This window comes from Saimiri boliviensis, chromosome 14, assembly GCF_048565385.1.
Source record: "Saimiri boliviensis isolate mSaiBol1 chromosome 14, mSaiBol1.pri, whole genome shotgun sequence".
Taxonomy (NCBI): Eukaryota; Metazoa; Chordata; class Mammalia; order Primates; family Cebidae; genus Saimiri; species Saimiri boliviensis.
The window spans coordinates 33327766-33347976 of NC_133462.1; the positions used below are offsets into that span (position 1 = coordinate 33327766).

A 20211-nucleotide genomic window follows, 5' to 3' on the forward strand; every position below is an offset into this window, starting at 1 on the left:
TCCAGCCTGGGTGTCAGAGGGAAACCGGGTCTCTAAAAAGAAAGCACCTTTCAGAAGCACACTGCCCCAGCCTGGTTCCCTGACAGGCGCCTCCCCATCCACCTCCAGGGGAACTAGAGGGCGAGTGGGAAGACCTAGCCTGGCCACCGAGGGTCCAAGCAAGAAACACACAGGACAGAGCTGGGCAAAGTGTGGCCCTGGCTATTTTATTCCATGTGCTGGCCCTGGGGTCCCAGCTGGGCCGGCTCAGTGCCCCGGGGAGACAGTGGGGCCTGGCCAGCCCTAGTGGATTCTTTGGGGTTGAGGCTGGGGAGGGACAGGAAGTAAAGTGCTTGCAGGGGCCCTTGGGGCTCGGTCCCAGCCACCCTCCCTGCTCTGGGGCAGGCCAGAGGGCGGACACCCCTGGGCTGTGCAAACAGGACTCTCTGGGGCCCACCCAGGCCTGGGTGAGGGGCACACGCTGGCTGGTGGGCACCCTTCCCGACCCCTGCAGCCCTGGAGGCTCTGGCTGGGCTGGGGGCCCGGAAGAGGGGTGAGTCCAGAGCCGATTGTCCGCTGATTGTCTGCTTGTCTGGTTCGTGGCTGTGTCAGCTCTTCCTGGTGCTGGGGCCTGCTGCCCGCTTTCTGGGGGCCGCCTGCCTCGCGGGCTTCTCACCTGCGGAGCCGCTGCAGCTGGAGGAGAGGCCACTGGAGTCAGGGGGGTGGCCACAGCCACAGTGAGCCCCCAACCACCCCCATCTCCTGAGCAGCTCACCTCGCTCTCCACCAGATTCCGCCTGTAGAGCGCCTCCTTTGCGGCCTCCTGTGGGGGATGGGCATTCAGCAGGTGGTCCCTGCAGGCCGCACCCTGCCTGCCACCCAGCGCCCACCCGGCTCTTGCCCAGCTCACCCTGCTGCCGTCATTGCCCAGGCGCCGGGCGGCCTCCGTGTAGAACTGTAGCTGCCGCTCCAGCTGGGCTACGTATTCTGAGAATGGTGAGGGGGACTCAGGGCGGGCCTCGCTGCCCCCAACCCTCCGGGACTGTGTCCAACCCCGAGCCCCTCCCCCACCAGCTGCCCATCCCCAAGCCCCTCTCCTACCAGGTGCCCACCTCTAAGCCCCTCCCCCACCAGCTGCCCATCCCCAAGCCCCTCTCCTACCAGGTGCCCACCTCTAAGCCCCTCCCCCACCTGATGCCTATCCCCAAGCCCTCTCTCCACAAGGTGCCCATTTCCAAGCCCCTTCCCCACCAGATGCACATCTCAGAACCCCTACCCCGTCGGATGCCCATGCCCCCTTGCTCCAGCTGTGCCTTCTGCCACTGGCTGCGTTGCATGATATCCTGGTACTGCTGGGCCACTTCTGGGGGCACTGGCCGCCGCGCCTGCCTGAGGGCCAGGATCTGAAGGATACAGAGGGGCCTGTGAGGATCCTGGGGCTGCAGACTCCCCAGTCCTGCCCCATGGAGCCCAGGAGGATGGATACCCACCTTCCGCTCTAGACGCTCTTGGTCGAAGGCCAGCACACTAAGGCTATGCAGGGGCCTGGTTGATCTAAGGGGTAGAGGAAGGATAAGGGGCTGCAGAGATTCCCCCTGCCCAACCTGTTAATTCAAAAGATGCACTGGGGATATGGTGGGAGGTAGGCAAGACCCACCCCGGTGTTGCTGATCCCAAAACCTAGTGGGGATGATGGCTGCATACCCAGGAAACTATGACGCCTAATGGTCAGGGAGGACTTCCTGGAGGAGGTAACAGCCAAGTTGAGATCCAAAGAAGGAATCGGAGGTGGGCAGAGGGAGCAAGGGTATGGGTAGGGGTGCTTAGGGGACTGGAACCCACGGAAGTCCAGAGGCCAGTGAAAGCCCAGAGGCCATGAACCACAGGAGGAGTCGGGAGAGAGAAGCCTGGATATAGTAAAAATGGTCAGATCACAAAAAGTCTTAAAGATCAAACCAAGGAGTTTAAACTGGATCCTCTGGGAAAAGGTGTGCTAGGAAAGGTTTTGAAGCAGGGGAGGGACATGGTCCAATTTGTGCCTGGTGGGAAACTGTCTGTGTGGGACTGAGAGGGGAAGGGGGTGTTCCCTCCAGCAAGCTCTGGCCCAGATACCTACCTGTTCCCTGGCTCCCTTGCAGCGGTAGGCACAGGAGGGGCCTTCCCTTTGGGCCCAGCAACCTGCTTCAGAGGAGAGAACCAGTTGTGTGAGTCCAGGGCCTTTGAACCAAGCTTCCCTCCCTGAGGCCGCTGATGGGGGGCAGGGGTCTCACTGTTGGCACAGCTGCTGGCACGGGGTCAATGACCAGCCACCTCTCTGTTGTCGTCTCCAACTGCTGGGCTGTCAGTGGCTCCCGAATCCGGACCATCACCTCCAGTCGCCCCCCTGTGGGCCGGCGACCATCCAGGACCTGGGTGGCGGTAAGGAGAAACTTACCCTGCTTCCTGCTGGAAGCAGGAAGTGACTAGAGGCCCAGGGCCAGGAACAGGAAGAACAAGAATAGTTTCTAAAATATGAGCCCATGGTATGGCGGAGATACCGGCTGATCATAATGGAGTGGGGTGCCGAAAGTATTTAGGACTGGGCAGTAGGGAGGTCTGAGGCTCTGAGGGGGGGGGCTGGGTCAACAGAGGGGCCCATGGGGGGCTCAAGGCAGGCAGTGTGTGAATAATGTTAACGAGTAGCATGGCCATAGTGGAGCGTGCAGATGAACGTCCACCTCTCACCTCAAGGATCTCCCGGACCTCACACGCTGTCTCCAGTGTATCCAGCTTCAGCTGGGCTGTCCCCAGCACCCGGTCATTCTTGAACAGCCCCCTGTGTGTATGTGTGTGTAGTGGGGACAGGAGGGTTGGTTGAGAGGAGCTCCCCTCGCCTGGAGCCCACCCAGCAGCTATGGCTCTCGCTAGCTCACCCCTTGTGAACCACTTCGAACTTGATGCCTTTGGTCTGGATGGCTCTTCGGAAGCCACGGTGGCTGCGGTTGATGCAGAGTTTGAACTGCTCCTTGAATTCTGCAGGGAGAAGGAGGGAGAGGGGGTTGGGTGGGGTCAGGCCATGGTCTTACGTCCCTTCTGCTGCAGCGTAGGGGTGGGGTGCTTCCAGCCAAGGCTCACCAGGGGAGTCTGTGTTCTTGATCACACTGGTCTTGTCTTTCTGAGCTTCTTCCTATGACCAGAGAAGAGGCAGGAAATCTCAGGGGCCCGGGACTTGGCTTTGGCTTACTGAGGGCTGCAGCCCTCCCCTCCTCAGCTCCCCACGTACCACGTTGGGATAGGGGAAGTCAAATCGAACAAAGACATCCAGGTCGCCAGGGGACAGTCCTGTGGGCAAAACAAGGGTCAGAGCTGGGCAGAGAGGGGGTCCCCATGACCCTGACCCCTACCTACAGCCCCTCACCTGGAGGTGTGGGCAAGCTGATGCCCTTCACGATGAAGAGGAGCATGTCGTTGCTGCTGAGGTCAGGGAAGATCCTTTCAGGCAGGCAGGCAGGAAGGCAGGCAGGCAGGCAGGAAAACAGGCACCTCAGTCCCACTGCCCACCTGCCTTCTCTTCCCCCAGTGCGGGCAGGGAACAAACCCTACCCTGGCCTTTGGGGATGTCTCAGCTCCTGGGCTCATTTTAGAATCAGACTAGAGTTCTCTGTTCAGGTCGGCAATGGATCACTTTTGGGCCCTTTCTTCAGTCTGTGTATATTTATTTGGTACCTACTATGTCCTAGGTAGCCTGGGTGACCCTAACTGCTGGGTGACATTCCCTTCACTTAATAGTTCTTGAGTCCTACTAAGCACCAGTCTGTGCCCTAGCTGCTGGGAGATCTTCCCTTCATTTCCCAATATTTCTTGCATTTCTTGAGTACCTACTATGTGCCAGCCAGTAGATCCTTCATAAAAACACACACACACACACATTTTTTTTTTTTTTTTTTTTTTTAAGACAGAGTCTTGCTCTGTCACTCAGGTTAGCATGCAATGGCATGACCTCGGCTAACCGTAAACTCCGCCTCCCAGGTTCAAGAGATTCTCCTGCCTCAGCCTCCAGAGTAGCTGGGATTACAGGTACCCCCCCTCACAGCTGGCTAATTTTTGTATTTTTAGTAGAGATGGGGTTTTACCATATTGGCCAGGCTGGTCTCGAACTCCTGACCTCAAAATACGATGCCCGCCTTGGCCTCCCAGCCTGGCTTCACTTAATATTTTTTGAGTCCTACAAAAGCATCAGTCAGTGCCCTAGTTGCTGGGGGACCTTCTATTCATTTCTCAGTATTTCTTGAGCACCTACTATGTGCCAGCCAGTACCCTAGCTGCTGGGGATCTAGAAGTAAACAAGAAATACCCCAACCCTGTGCTCGATCTAGCTGAGTGGACAGATGAGCATGAGTATATAAATAGAGAAACAATAAAAACCTCAGTAGAGACGGAGGGTGAAGTGTGCTCAGAGGGGACTGACTGGATAGATGGGGGGCTCTCAGAGGGAAGGTGACATCGTAGGTGACTCTAGGTGTCGAGGGAGCTGCCACATGGAGACCTGGGAAGGAAGGTGGGGGCAGAGGAAGGAGCTGATGCAGAGGCTGGGGTAGGAACACACTTGGTTTGTAGGAGGGACCAGAGAGAGTCCCGTGTGGCCAGAGCTGAGTGAAGCGGAGACAGCAGGCAGAGAGGAGGTGACCGGGAGCCAGGCTGTGTGGAGACGGGGGAGGCAGGGTAAGGGGTGTGGGTTATCCCAGGGGCAGTGGGGATCCACTGGAGGGCCAGTGGCTGCACCTAACCTCGTTTAGAAAGTGGAGAAAATGGCCAGGCGGGGTGGCTCACACCTGTAATCCCGGCACTTTGGGAGGCCGAGGGGGGTGGATCATGAGGTCAGGAGATGGAGACCATCCTGGTTAACATGGTGAAACCCTGTCTCTACTAAAAATACAAAAGATTAGCCGGGCGTTGTGGCACATGCTTGTAGTCCCAGCTACTCAGGAGGCTGAGGCAGAACTGCTTGAACCCGAGAGGCGGAGGTTGCAATGAGCCGAGATCGCACCACTGCACTCCAGCCTGGTGCCTGGCGACAGAGCAAGACTCTGTCTCAAACAAACAAACAAACAAAAAAAGTGGAGAAAAGGATCCCTACTCCTGGGAGCACAGGAAGACTTAAGAGTAGCAAGACCGACCCCACCAAAGCCGTAACTCATCTCTGGTCCACCACAGACTCACCCAGGCCCTGGGACAAGATACACTTTTGCACTCTCCAGATCTTTCTCAAATGTGTCCCTGTGACTGCACCTGCATGACCCTTCACTTGTACCTTATGCCTGCCCCAGGGCCTTTGCACATGCTGTAGTCTTACGCCCATCCAACCTTTCCTCCAGGTGTAAATCTTGTGCTGGCTTCCAGGGAGCACACACCACACCCCCCACCTCCAAAGGGCCATCGGGGCCCTGTGGTGGGGTGAAGATCAGGAGCCTTACTTGATGACGCTGAAGGTCCTTTGCTCAAAGCGGGCGGTGGGCGTGGGGAGCCCCCGAGCGAAGGCTTGCTTCAGGATGTCCATGCTCCGCTTACAGTCTTCCGCCAACTTCTCAAACCTGCCGGTGGGAGGGCCTGCTCGTGTCCCTGGCCCTGGGGTGGGTGGCTGGGGGTGCACATGTCTGGCATAGGGCGGGGCACTTACTTGGTGGTTTCAGTGATGTTGCCCAGGTGGGTGAATTGGTTTGAGTGGTTCAGGCACATCTGGGGGAACAGAAAGCAGTGAGGCGAGAGAAGGGAGGAGAGGAAGGAAGGGGAGGGAAGGAGGAGAGGGGAGGGAGGATCACACCCCTGGGGGATGGGCTGGGGGCTTCCCCCTCACCTCATGCTGCTGCCGTATGAGCTTGGTGAGTTCACCATAGCGCCGGGCAGCCTCCTGAGACAGACCCGGGCCGGGCCGCTGGACCAGGGCAAAGTCATCCTTGTTGACGGGGGCGGGAGGCACCTGAGGAGGACGAGGCTGGTTGCAGGGAGAAGGGGGACACGCAGAACCACCTGGGGCTCTGCAGAAATGTCATCCTTCCGTGACAGGGGGAATTCCCCCACCATGGCTCTGTCATCCTTCCCTGGTCTTTTTTACTGAGGTAGAGTCTCACTCTGTCGCCCAGGCTGGAGTGCAGTGGCGTGATCTCGGCTCACGGCAACCTCCGCCTCCCGGGTTCAAGCGATTCTCCTGCCTCAGCCTCCCGAGTAGCTGGAAGTACAGGCGCCCGCTAGCACACCTGGCTAATTTTTGTATTTTTAGTAGAGATGTGGTTTCACGATGTTGGCCAGACTGGTCTTGAAAACTCCTGACCTCAAGTGATCCGCCCGCCTCAGCCTCCCTAACTGCTGGGATTATAGGCATGAAAGACCACATCCGGCCCCTGTTCTTTCTTCTGGATCTTTCCATTGTCCCATTTAGTAAGAGCATCCTTCAGTCACCCCAGAAATCATGTATGGTGCCGGGTGCGGTGGCTCACGTCTATAATCCCAGCACTTTGGGAGGCCGAGGTGGGTGGATTGCTCGAGCTCCAGAGTTCGAGATATCATGTATGGAGCCCCTACTGTGCACCAGGGATGAAGAAGAGAGACCAAAATCCCTGCCCTCCTGGGGCTGACATTCTCTTTGGGGAGATGGGCAATAATCAGAAGAAGTAAGGAAATCATATGAGAGAGTAGAAGGGGACACATGGCACAGGGAGGCACAGAATTGGGAGGAGGAGCAGAGGAATCTAGGCGACAGGGAGGGATGTTAGACAGTCAGTCAGGGTAGGCCTCCTGGAGATGTGATGTCGGAGCAGAGACCTAATGAGGGGAGAAAGTGAGCCACATAGGTGTCTGTGGGAAAAGCATTCAGGCAGAGGGAACTGCATGTGCAAAGGCCCTGAGGTTGCGGAGTGACTGGTGTTTGAGGCTACCAGACAGCAACGGGGAGAGTGATTGAGGGACGGGTGAAAGAGACAAGACAGGCTGGGCACAGAGGCGCATGCCTGTAATCCTAGCACTTTGGGAGGTCAAGGCAGGTGGATTGCCTGAGGTCAGGAGTTCAAGACCAGCCTGGCCAACACAGTGAAACCCCGTCTCTACTAAAAATACAAAAATTAGCCAGGTGTGGTGGCACACATCTGTACTCCGAGCTACTCTGAAGTCTGAGGCAGGAGAATCGCTTGAACCTGGGAGGCAGAGGTTGCAGTGAGCTGAGATTGTGCCATTGCACTCTAGCCTGGGCGACGGAGTGAGATTCTGTCTCAAGACAAAACAAAACAAGAGACCAGGAAAGGGAGGTGATAGGGCAGATGGTGCAGGTCCCTTGGGCTATGATAAGGGGCTGTATTTATTTATGTGTTTCTTGTGGTCTCTCAATTAGATATCCGCTCCGTGACAGTGGGTCTCACTGTGTTTCCCAGTCTGGTTTTGAACTCCTGGCCTCAAATGATCCCCCCACCTAAGCCTCCCAAGTAGCTGGGATTACAGGTGTGAGCCACCGTGTCCAGAGTGTGAATCCTGCCTTTTGTGCTCAAGGCCATGTCTTCAGTGGCCAGCAAAGACTACATGTCCCAGGCTCCTCTGAGGCTAAAAGTAGCCATGTGACTTAGTTTGGGTCAATGGGAGGCCAGCAAAAGTGATGTCACTTCCTTGAACTGAGTGCCCTTTGCTGGGTGCCCAGTTCAAGCTCCACACGTTTCCTATAATGGGTATTACTCTATCACATGAGGAATCCTGGCTGTGTTTCTTTGAGGTGGGGGGTCACCATCTCCACTTCCCCAAGGAGAAAAATGATGCTCAGAGAGAAAGGAATGGTCCCGCCCCAAATGGTGGAATCTCAGTGTCTCCCCAAATCTGATCCCATTCCTTTCCCTAGTAACGGAGCTTCAGCTGGTCACACTGTGCACCAACAAGAGACTACATGTCCCAGGCTCCTCTGCAGCTAAATATGACCATGTGACTTAGTTCTGGGCAAAGGGAGGCAAGCAATAGTCATGTCACTTCCTTTAAAGGGGACTACTATCTCTGCCTCTTTCTCTAGTCCTTCCGACAGGATCCACTTGGATCATGTGGGCCACGAAGACCCCCTAGGGTGCACCAAAGCAGTAAGATGGAAGGAACTCAGGCCCTGGAGGACCTCCCACTGCAGAGCCCAGACTGCCCTGAGTGGTACAGGCAAGAAACGTAATAAATGTCTGTCTCGTTTCAGCCACTGTCTTGGGAGGACCTATTTGTTACAGCAGCTGGAACCTGACTGATACACTTCAGTTTGCATGGCTGCTAAGGGGCAGGAGCCTGACTGGTGGTGGATGCCCAGGCAGTTCCCACAGGCCTGGAGGGTTCACCTTGGTGATGTCCACAGGCAGCCCGTTGCGGGAGGCCTCCAGCATAGGCTCCAGTCCCTTGGCCTGGCGTAGGTGCATCTTGGCGCCCTCCACGTCGTTTTTCTGCTTGGCTCGCAGCGCAGCCTGCAGTAGCTGCTTCTTGCGGCCCTCTAGGAAGGCCAGCTGCTGCTGGGCTGTGGGCATAGGAGCCGCTACAGGTGCTGCTGAAGCCACTGCCAGGCAACAGACAGCTGGGACAGGGAGGGGGTGCCTACCTCTGGTGGATGTGCCTTTGGGGGGTGCTTTGGCTGCTGGGGCTGATCCCGACTGGGGAGCCCTTGAGGCTGGGGCTTTGGGCTGGGCTGTGGGGGCCACAGGGCTGTTCTGCTGTGGAGAAAGGAACAGAGAGGATGTCAGAGACTTCCTGGCACCTGTGATGAGTGCAGTCCCCAAAGCTCAGGGTCTGACGCTGTCAACAGTGGTCACTTAGTGGGATCCCAGGACTTTGCTTTGGGCCACTCCCCTGCCTCACTCAAAGTCCCTGGCCCCAAACACGTTTTTTTTTTTTTTGAGACACAGTCTCGCTCTGTTGCCCAGGCTGGAGTGCAGTGGCGTGATCTTGGCTCCCTGCAACTTTCACCTCCCGGTTCAGACAATTCTCACCAAACAAACACCTGTTTTTTTTTGTTTTTTAAATTGTCTTAGAGACAAGGTCTTGCTCTGTCACCCAGGCTGGAGTACAGTGGCACAACCATGGTTCACTGCAGCCTTGAACTCCTGAGTTCAGGCAATCCTCTCGCCTCAGCCTCCCAAGTAGCAGGGACTACAGGTGAGTGTCACCATGCCTGGCTAATTAAAAAAACAAAAAAATTTGTAGAGACGGGTGTCTTACTATGTGGCCCAGGCTGGTCTCAAACTCCTGGCCTCAAGCGATCCTCCCACCCTGGCTTCCCAAAGTACAGACAGAGACTACAGGTGTGAGCCACTGCGCCCGGCCCCAACCCTCACACCTTCTTAGGCACCTCATCCTCTTCATCCTCTGGGCCTTCATCCTGGTTGGCCAGCTTCATGGCAGTCTCCAAGACGCCCACCAGACTCTGCTGAGTGGGCTTGGTGGCCTCCAGGCCCTGGATGGGGGGAAAGCCTGGGCGGCCGGTTGAGGCCTGGTTATTGTGTGGTCAGGATGGAGACCTACCCACACTATTATGATGGAGATACAGATTCCTTCCCCACCTACAGAGTCTTGGACCTTTATTTTTTTATTTCTTAAAATTGTTTTTTATTTTTAGAGACAGGATCTTGCTCTGTTGCCCAGGCTGGTGTACAATAGTGGGATTACAGGCATGTACCACCACACCAGGCTAGTTTTTAAATTTCATGTAGCCCCGGGGTCTCGCCATGTTGCCCAAGATGGTTTTGAACTCCAGGCCTCAAGTGATGCTACCCACTCAGCATCCCAAAGTGCTGGGATTACAGGTAGGAACGCTGCGTCCAGCCAGTTTGCCAATTTCTATGGTGCAAACACTTCCGTCATGTCCAATGTCAAGCTCCCAATTGATTAACAAGTTTACAAAACCTCTGAATATGTTGCATTCAGCTCCCTGCGCCTGTGCCATGAGAAGTAATAGCATCTGCCCAGGCTCAGAGGCTGGAGGCACAGGAATCGGGGGGCACAGCCTGCCAGGGGCGGGGCCTACCTGGGGGCACGGGCAATTCGGCAACATCCACGGTTCGGCCAGCCTTGTGAGCCCTGATGGCATCTTGGTATTGCTGCGAGGGCCACAGGTGTTAGGGCTTCCCGAGGAAGAGCTCCAGGACTGCCCCCTGCCCCACCTCCCCCCAGTCCCCAGGGCACCTTGACGATGCGCTCGTGCATTCGAGCTTTCCGCTGGTCCCCCTTGCTCTTGGCCTGGGCTGCAGCCACCTGGTACCGCTCCATTCGCTGCTCCAGCGCCTCCAGCAGGGTCCTGGGGGGTGGGGGGATCTCTAGGCCAGACAGGGGAGCGAAGTTAAGAGTCAAGGGACAGGTAGACAGTCTGGCTCCAGCCTGCCCCCCACCCCAGAGGGTCCCCGAACCTACCTGGTGTGGAGGGTGCCATAGCAGGAGTCGGAGGCTGCGACGGTGGTGACGGTGGATCTGGGGGCAGCTGGTCTGGGGACAGAGAGGTCCCGGCCGATGAGGGGATTGCTTGCTGCACCCCCACAAGCTAGTCTGGCCTCAGGGTGGTCTCTGGGCCTGACCAACGGGGTGGCAGCATCAAGGAGAACTTAGTGTATGCCTGAAGCCATCCCAGACAGTGGGCATGGCAGGGTCCTCACCGGGTGGAGGGGGCAGGCAGGAGAGGTCCACGGGCTCACCCCGGCTCACGGCCTCCAAGACAGCATCAAAGCTCTGGGAGAAGGAAGATTAGAAAGGGAGGTGCAGTTGCCGGCTGGGACCCCGTGGGGAGCCGCCCAGCCCTGCCATGTCACCGAGGACTTCCAGCCCCCTCCCTTCCCTTTGCACCATCTTGCTTAATCCTCTTCCAACACTTGCTTAATCCTCTACCGCCCATTTCACAGAGGGGGTAAACTGAGGCTCCAAGACTCATAGCAAACTATCACTAGGGAGCGACCAAGCTAGGATGCAAATTTGGGTCAGCCTGACCCAGCAAACCAGGTGCTTTCACACGGGGCCATGTGGGAAGCATCCTGCCCTGTCCCTCCAGTCCTGTTCGTCCGGCTTCACGCACCTTTGCCACGCGGAAGTGTCTGGCGGCAGCAGCGGTATCTCCCTGCTGCTTGGCATGGAGCGCAGCCAGCTTGTACTCGCGCTGGCGACTCTGCAACTGGGCCAGAGGGCCTGGGCTGCAGGGACCTGGAAGAGGGAACAAGGTACAGGAAGCCTCCAGGGCCTGGGCCAAGTTCACCGTGTAAACCATTTATTATTTATTTATTTAATGTAATTATTTTTCCTTTTTTGACAAGGAGTCTCGTTCTGCTGCCCAGGCTGGAGTGCAGTGGCACGATTTCAGCTCACTGCAACCTTCCACCTCCTGGGTTCAAGTGATTCTCCTGCCTCAGCCTCCTGAGTAGCTGGGATTCCAGGTGCCCGCCACTGTGCCTGGCTAATTTTTGTATTTTTAGTAGAGACGGGGTTTCACCATCTTGGTCGGGCTGGTCTCGAACTCCTTACCTCGTGATCTGCCTGCCTCAGCCTCCCAAAGGGCTGGGATAACAAGCATGAGCCACCGTGCCCGACTCACTTTTTAAATATATCCTGGGACTCACTTTTAGCAGTTGGGAATTTTGAGTCTTCTCTTCTATCCATGCACGTCCCCCACAGAATTTTATGCTAACATGACATAGCTGTGTGTTTGAAAGTCTTTTTTGTCTACCCTATTGTATATTTATACAACCAAAATACATTTATGCAGTCTGTTTGCAAAATTGCGAAACCCAGTATTCAGTGCTTTTTAAACAGTGTTAGTTATAGTTTCAAATAATATGCTCAATATGTTTTCTGGGGAAGTATCTCAAAATTTAAAGTTATGCATGCAATTCTTAGTATACAATAACACAGCACAATCGAGACGCTACCCAGTGCCTACCACATCTGGAAACACCCATAAAATAGCACACAGTATCCTTTTTTCAGACTAACAACTGGACCCATTGCTTTCAACGTAGGCTACTTCCCTGAACATTTGGAGGTTGAAGGGACACAGCTTTGACATTGTATTGGTTTTATTTCCTGTGATCATAAATCTTTCAGTGGTAAAAGCAATGTGTTTTTCCAGGTTGAATTCTTGTTACAATTGTTATTACTAGCATGGAATTGAGCAAAACCTACATCAAACTTATTTTTGTTTTAAATGTTTTTGGAGACGGGGTCTCATTCGGTCACCCAGGCTGGAGTACAGTGGTGCCAACACAGCTCACTGCAGCCTCAGCCTTCCAGGCTCAAGCGATTCTCCCACCTCAGCCTCCCAAGTAGCTGGGACTACAGGCATGCACCACGATGCCTGGCTAATTTTAAATTTTTTGTAGAGATGTGGTTTCCTCCAGAGTGCTGGAATTATAAGTGTGAGCCGCCACACCTGGCTGAGCTTTTTGGTTTTGCTGGTTTGCTTGTTGACGCAGAGTCTCGCTCTGTCGCCCAGGCTGGAGTGCAGTGGAGCAATCTTGGCTCACTGCAACCTCTGCGTCCCTGTTCGAGTGACTCTCCTACCTCAGCAACTTGAGTAGCTGGGACTACCAGCATGCACGACCACACCCAGCTACTTTTTGAATTTTTAGTAGACACGGGGTTTTACCATGTTGGCCAGGACTGTGGTCTTGAACTCCTGGCCTCACGTGATCCACCTGCCTCGACCTCCCAAAGTGCTGGGATTACAGGCGTGAGCCACCACGCTGAGCCCCTGCTGCGCTTTTTGATAGTTTTTGTATACCAAGAGTAAAATTCTGCCAGAAATGTACCTCTTGCTGACATAATTGGAGCTGATATAATTGGACAGACTGAGACTCCATCTCAAAAAAAAACAAAAACAAAAACAAAAAAAACAACTCTCTGGGTATCTGTGTCCTGTTTGGGAGGTATTCATGAACTCCAAGGGCATGAGGACCCCAGGACTGAAGATGTTAAAGATATCTCACAATCAGGGCACAGCCTGCACCCCCTAGAGGGGCCTCTTGCTGCACGGCCCACTCAGATCCCACATCAGCCCAGCCCTGCCCACCACCTACCTGGGGGCATCTGGGGCTGAGCTGAGCCTGGAGATGAGGCTGGGGCAGAGGGAGGAGGTGCCTGCAGGGTAACCCTGGGCTCTGGGGCTGACGCAATTCCAGGAGCCAGCTGGGTGGGTGCCGGGCCTCTGCCTATGGCCACTGGGGGTGGGATGTCCGCTTCGTCAATGGCATTGCCCTTCCGGACGGAGGCCAGCAGGTTTTCCAGTGTCTGAGACAAGGTGTGAGTATCGGTTTAGGAGAAGCCGAGAGCTTGGTATGGGGATTGGGGTGGCAGGGATCCCTGTGCCCTGCCCTCTGCCCACTCACTTTAAGTCCCCGGTCATAGCGCCGCATCTTGGCGCTGTCTCCAGCTTGCCTGGCGCTTTCAATCGCTGTCCGATAGAGTGCCAACCTCTCCTGCAAGGTGGCCTCCAGCCCCAGATGGGGAGCCTCGGGCTTCGGCTGCGGGCGGGGCAGGGGCACAGTCCGGGTGAAGACCCCACTTGGGATGCCCCCATTAGCCCCTTCTGCACTAACAGCCACATGTCAACCCTGAACCAGCCTCCCTGTCTCAGTGAGGCAGAAATCATAGTCCCCATTTCCCAGTGGAGGGAATGGGGTTTCCTATTACTGCCTGATGTCAGTCACGTGGCTGTGAAGGACAAGAGTGAGCTGGGCGCGGTGGCTCATGCCTGTAATCCCAGCACTTTAGGAGGTCAAGGTGGGTGGATCCCTTGAGGTCAGGACCAGCCTGGCCAACATGGCGAAACCCCATCTCTGCCAAAACATACAAAAATTAGCCAGGTGTGGTGGCGCACGGCTGTAGTCCCAGCTACTCCGGAGGCTGAGCTGGGAGGATCGCTTGAACCTGGGAGGCAGAGGTTGCGGTGAGCTGAGATGGCACCACTGCACTCCAGTCTCCGTGACAGAGCAAGACTCCATCTTGTAAAAAAAAAAGGGTAGGCCTTGAGCCCTGGGCTCTCCGTTCGCTTGTGGTTCAAGGGAGTGGGGCCGCCTGAACTGTACCTGGGCCACAGGAGGCGGGGTCTCTGAAGCCTTCTGCTCCTCTCCAAGGACCTCATTTAGCTCCGCCTGCAGGGACACGTGGCCAGGGGCAGGACATGAGGGCCTGCTAGATGGGGGCAACGGGATAAGAGTCCCCACCGTGCCCTCAGTACTCACTAGCAGGTCATCATCAGCCTCTAAGTCATCCTCGTCCGTTCCCTCCTCCTCCTCCTCGTCTGGGTCTCTCATGCAGAGGCTGGCCATCTTCTCAATGGCCTCCATTGGCAGGGGACCTGGCAGCAGGGAGATGCCCCAGATGGACCAGGATCATCCATCAAGAGCCCCCATTTCCCATCCCGGACAAGTTAGGTGATTCCACCTCTCGCTGACCTCCCCATTTCATTTCTTCCTTATTCAGCCTCAGGTCTGGGGCCTGGCTACCTGAATCCAAAACCCAGCTCTGCAGGCCGGGCATTGGTGGCTCAGGCCTGTAATCCCAGAACTTTGGGAGGCCTGGGTGGAAGGATCACTGGAAGACGGGAGTTCGAGACCAGCCTGGCCAACATGGTGAAACCCAGTCTTTACTAAAAATACAAAAATTAGTCAGATGTGGTGGTGTGTAGTCCCAGCTGCTGGAGACGCTGAGGCAGGAGAATCACTCGAACCCAGGAGGCGGAGGTTGTAGTGATCTGAGATCACACCACTGCTGCACTCCAGCCGGGGCAACAGAGTGAGACTCTGTCTCAAAAAAACCCACAAAAGGCCAGGTGTGGTGGCGCACGCCTGTAATCCCAGCTACTCGGACACCTGAGGCAAGAGAATCGCTTGAACCCAGGAGGCAGAGGTTGCAGTGAACCAAGATCGTGCCACTGCACTCCAGCCTGGCAACAGAGCGAGACACTGTCTCAAGACAAAACACAACAAAAAAAAAACACACACACACACAACAAAAAAACAACAAACCCAGCTCTGCAACTTTTTGGCTGTGAGACCTTGGGCAAGTCACTTCACCTCTCTGGGCCTCAGTTTCTCCCTCTGTGACACGGTGATAAAAACAGTTCCTCCTTCATAGGGAAGTTGGAGCACAGAAGGGCAGTGGAGCTCTTAGAACAGCACATTGCTGGTATCTTCTTATTATTTAAGTTGTATCCTACAAAGTTGCCTTGAAGACTACATTAGTGGCTATGGGACTGTTGCTCCTAGGGGAAATTTCAGCTTAGGTTCCTGTGAGCCTCCAGTCATAACCTTTTTTTGGAAATAGGATCTTGCTCTGTCACCCGGGCTGGAGTGTGGTGACCCGATCAGAGCTCACTGCAGCCTCAAACTCTTGGCCTCAAGTGATCTTCCTGCCTAAACCTCCCAAGTAGCAGGGACTACGGGCATGTGCCACCACACCCAGCTCTAGTCACAACATTTTTTTTTCTTTTGTTTTTTGAGGTGGAGTTTCACTCTTGTTGCCCAGGCAAGAGTGCAGTGGTGTGATCTCGGCTCACCGCAACCTCTGACTCCCAGGTTCAAGCGATTCTTCTGCTTCAGCCTCCTGAGTAGCTGGGATTACAGGCATATACCACCACACCCAGCTAATTTTGTATTTTTAGTAGAGATGGGGTTTCTCCATGTTGGTCAGACTGGTCTCAAACTCCTGACCTCAGGTGATCCACCTGCCTCAGCCTCCCAAAGTGCTGGGATTATAGACATGAGCCACTGAGGCTGGCTTGGTTACAACATGTTAATCAACTGATTAATACACAACCTTGCTCTGTATGTTTTTTTTTTTTTTTTTTTTTTTGAGACGGAGTTTCGCTCTTGTTACCCAGGCTGGAGTGCAATGGCGCGATCTCGGCTCACCGCAACCTCCGCCTCCTGGGTTCAGGCAATTCTCCTGCCTCAGCTTCCTGAGTAGCTGGGATTACAGGCACGCGCCACCATGCCCAGCTAATTTTTTGTATTTTTAGTAGAGACGAGGTTTCACTATGTTGACCAGGATGGTCTTGATCTCTTGACCTCGTGATCCACCCGCCTCAGCCTCCCAAAGTGCTGGGATTACAGGCTTGAGCCACCGCGCCCGGCTTGCTCTGTATGTTTCTGTTTGAAGACAACTTACTGAATCTATATTGTTAATTCATTAACTTTGAACTCACAGCCAACAGCACAGTAATTCATGCCTCAATGAAGCTTCTCTCTTGTTTTTTAGAGATGGGATCTTGCTCTGTTGCTCAGGCTGGAGTGCAGTGGCACAATCTCTACTCACCGCAACTTCTGCCTCCTGGATTCAAGTGATTCTCCTGCCTCAGCCTCCAGAGTAGCTGGGATTACAGGCGTTCACCACCAAGCCCGGCTAATTTTTGTATTTTTAGTAAAGACGGGGTTTCGCCATGTTGGCCAGGCTGGTCTCAAACTCCTGGCTTCAAGTGATCCCCCCCACCTTGGCCTCCCAAAGTGCTGGGATTACAGGTGTTCGCCACCAAACCTGGCTAACTTTTGTACTTTTAGTAGAGACAGGGTTTCGCCATGTTAGCCAGGCTGATCTCGAACTCCTGGACTCAAGGCATCTGCCTGCCTTGGCCTCCCAATGTGCTGGGATTACAGGTGTGAGCCACTGCGCGGCTGACATGAACTTATTACATGACAGAGGCCCCAGGTGAAATATGGACTCCAGAAGATTAACTCCTGTAACATAGTGATTATCCCAATTTTACAGATGGTGAAACTGAGGCCAGCGCAACGTGATGTGACTCATCAGATCACATGGCCAGTAAGTGGCATGGAGCTGGGCCCAGAGTTGATCTTGACCCTCTTCCCCAGACTGTGGGCTCCAGGAGAACAGGGGTCCTCTCTGTCATCTTTCCCCTACCTACCCAGTGCCCCCAGTTCTGCGCCCAAGCCACTTGCAGGAGATGAGAAAATGTTCCGAGGGTGTGTTAACCACCTCACCTTTGCCTTTGAGCTTCTCCAGGGCTGGGGGCTGGCCCCCGACCAAGGCCAAGAACTCAGCCTCCAGTTCTTCATCATTAACTCCGTCCTCAGGGATCATCAGGCCATCTGGGGAGAGGTCAACCAGCAGGCCCAGCTAGGGGGACAGCAAGGGTTCAGTTAGACCTTGGGATGGACCCAGCCATGACGGACCCAGAGTCCCTTAGGGAGGAAGGAACCGAGGTCTCCTGGGGAAAGCCGTTTCCCTGTCGAGTGCCAGGAGGCTGGAACAGGCCCAGAACAGGTGTTCCAAGACAGGCCAGGCCCTCTGGCACAGTTCAACCTGGGGCAGAGGGCAAGAGACCCAGCTCCCTGCTCTGAGTCCGTACTTACGATGTGCTGCTGAGCTAAGTTCAGTGGGAAAAACAGGCCCCTGAGTGCACGCAGTGGCTCATGCCTGTAATCCCAGCACTATGGGAGGCCAGGGTAGGAGGATGGCTTGTGTCTGGGAGTTCCAGACCAGCCTGGGCAATGCAGTGAGCCCCCATCTCTACAAAAAATTTTTAAGAAATTAGCTGGGAGTGGTGGTGTGTGCCTGTGGTCCCAGCTACTTGGGAGGCTGAGGCAGGAGGGTCATTTGAGCCTGGGGAGGTCAAGGCTGCAGTGAGCCACGATGGCGCTGCTGCACTAGGCCTGGACAAGAGAGTGAAGCCCTATTGAAAGAAAGGAAAGAAAGAGGGAGGGAGGGAGGGAGGGAGAGAAGCAGAAGTAGGCCCCACACTTTGCCCAAAGCAAAGCTACTCTGTACAGTTGGGCTTTTCTTTCTAGCATCCTCAGCAGAGGGGGCGGTGTGGGAAGGTCAGAGCTTCAAGAGCAATTAGAAGCCCTGATGGCCGGGCACAGTGGCTCCCTCCAGTAATCCCAGCACTTTGGGAAGCTGAGTCAGGTGGGTCACCTGAGGTCAGGAGTTTGAGACCAGCCTGGCCAACATGGTGAAACCCCATCTCTACTAAAGATACAAAAATTAGCTGGGCATGGTGGCGGGTGTCTGCAATCCCAGCTACTCAGGAAGCTGAGGTAGAAGAATTGCTTGAACCTGGGAGGTGGAGGTTGCAGTGAGCTGAGATCGCACTACTGAACTCTAGCCTGGGTGTCAGAGCAAGACTGTCTTCAAAAAAAAAAAATAAATAAGTAAATAAAGAGCAATTAGAAGACCTGATGGAAAGGGCCAGGTGTGGTGGCTCACTCCTGTAATCCCAGTACTTTGGGAGGCTGAGGTGGGCGGGTCACCTGAGGTCAGCAGTTCGAGACCAGCCTGGCCAACATGGTGAAACCCTACTTCTGCTAAAAACACAACAATAAGCCAGTTGTGGCAGGACATGCCTTTAATCCCAGCTACTCGGGAGGCTGAGGCAGGAGAATTGCTTGAACACAGGATGTGGCGGTTGCAGTGAGCCAAGATTGAGCCAACGCACTCCAGCCTGGGCAGCAGAGCAAGACTCTGTCTCAAAAAATAAATAAATAAAAAGAAGGCCTGACGACAATGTATGAGTTGGAAGTAGGGCCTTTTCCTAGCTTGGTTAATGACCAATCATGATGTGATAACACTGTGTTTAACTATATGAAATCGCCTTTCCTGTAGGTAGAAAATGGCCAAATATTGGCAGTTATGTATGGCTCTACCAACTGCTAATAATGATAATAGTAACATTTACTGAATGTTATGTGCCAGCACTTTCCATAAACTATCGCTATGAATCTTTACAATTGTCCTGTAATGTAGGGTCTCTTGGAGGTCTCCTTTATTTATTTATTTATTTATTTATTTTGGGAAGGAGTCTCGCTCTGTCACCCAGGCTGGAATGCAGTGGTGAGATCTCAGCTCACTGCAAACTCCGCCTCCCGAGTTCAAGCGATTCTCCCACCTCAGCCTCCCAAGAAGCTGGGTTTACAGGTGCCCACCACCATGCCCAGTTAATTTTTGTATTTTTAGCAGAGACGGTGTTTTACCACGTTGGTTGGCTAGGCTGGTCTCGAACTCCTGACCTCAGGTGATCTGCCTGCTGTGGCCTCCCAAAGTGCTGGGATTACAGGCGTGAGACACCGCACCCGGCCTCCATTTTTTATTTTTATTTTAGAGAAAGAGTCTTGTTCTGTCACCCAGGCTGGAGTACAGGCAGTGAGATCACAGCTCACTGTGGTCTTCAACTCCTGGGCTCCAGCGATTGTCCCTTCTGAGCCTCCCAAGTACCTAGGACTACAGGCAAATGCCACCATGCACAGCTAAATTTTTTTTATTTTTTGTTGAGATGGGGGGGTCTCACTTTTGCCCAGGCTGGTCTCGAACTCTGGCCTCAAGTGAGTCTTCTGCCTTCGCCTCTGCTACTGAAGTGCTGGGATTACAGAGGTCTCCATTTTACAGATAAGAAAGCTGAGGCTCAGAGCCGTGAAGTCAAGGGTTCAATATGCAGAGGCCAGGAGGGAACTTCAGGTCAGCCAGACTAATAATCTGAACAGCAAGCTATGCCCTGGGCTCCTTCCATTGAAAATGAGAAAAATCAAACTTCCTGGTGCCTGGGGCAGGGGAGTTGGGAAAGGGAGAAGGGGCCCAGCCACAGTGCCATGAGCTTATGGCTGCAGCCCTGGATTTGAGCTTAGCTCTGGCCAAGCTGTTAATCCCTATGACCTTGGGCAGATATCTTCACGTCTCTGAGTCTCAAAAGTCCTCATCTGTATAATGGAATAAAAAGAGTCTTCACAGGGCCCGACTGACGCAAGGCTTTGATGTGCCAAGTCCGAGGACTGCCCCTCCCTGACTGGAGCTGCTGCGGCAACAGGTGGCCCCGAACCCGGGGCGGAGCCCCAGAAGCTGGGGAGCCAAGGCCTGTAGGCCACCCTTGTTGGGGGAGGTGGTGGTTGGAGTCTCGCTTGGGACGGGCGGGGACCGGGGCTCACCTGGGGGGCGGAGATCGGGCTTCCCCGGGGGGTGGGGCTCTTCCCTGAGCGTCTGTATCGGGGGTGGGGAGGGATCCTCAGGTCGGGCCGTGGGGCGCAGACTCACCTGGCGGGCGGCCGCGGCGCCTCTGCCCGGGGGTCCCGGGGGTCCTTTCCTCTTGTGCATCTTCCAGGCTGGATGCCCGGACCACCGGCCCCCAAGCCCGGCCTTGCTCTGCCTCCTTCCCCGGGCCCTGTCGCCGCGCACGTGCCCTTCCTGAGTCCTGCACCCCTCGTCAGCGCCCCGCGGCCGTGGATCCCGAACCCTCGCCTCCCTGCTTGGCCGCCGCACTTCCGCCTCGGGCCTCGG

The 20211-nt window shown here is 54.9% G+C and overlaps 1 protein-coding gene across 4 annotated transcripts; it reads right to left on the reverse strand.

The window, feature by feature from the left end:
* Positions 1-185: 185 nt before the first annotated feature.
* CC2D1A (coiled-coil and C2 domain containing 1A) lies at positions 186-20052 on the reverse strand. 4 transcript variants are annotated; one of them, XM_074384535.1, is made up of 29 exons: positions 19969-20052; positions 16929-17064; positions 14172-14287; positions 14016-14081; positions 13317-13451; positions 13008-13218; positions 11015-11139; positions 10602-10674; positions 10363-10434; positions 10138-10268; positions 9980-10052; positions 9305-9426; positions 8558-8669; positions 8304-8476; positions 5813-5935; positions 5636-5694; positions 5433-5549; positions 3377-3450; positions 3242-3300; positions 3094-3145; positions 2892-2991; positions 2704-2794; positions 2250-2387; positions 2096-2160; positions 1470-1533; positions 1256-1382; positions 890-966; positions 755-802; positions 186-672 (listed from the first exon to the last, which is right to left on the reverse strand). In XM_074384535.1, the coding sequence occupies exons 1-29, from the start codon at positions 20026-20028 to the stop codon at positions 652-654; spliced, it is 2820 nt and encodes a 939-aa protein (XP_074240636.1). In that variant the 5' UTR covers positions 20029-20052; the 3' UTR covers positions 186-651. The 4 variants fall into 4 exon arrangements, with proteins under 4 accessions (XP_074240636.1, XP_039322407.1, XP_010327752.1 ...); XM_039466473.2 differs by having other exon boundaries at positions 8558-8666; positions 9293-9426; XM_010329450.3 differs by having other exon boundaries at positions 2096-2157; positions 9293-9426.
* Between the last annotated feature and the right edge of the window lie 159 nt (positions 20053-20211).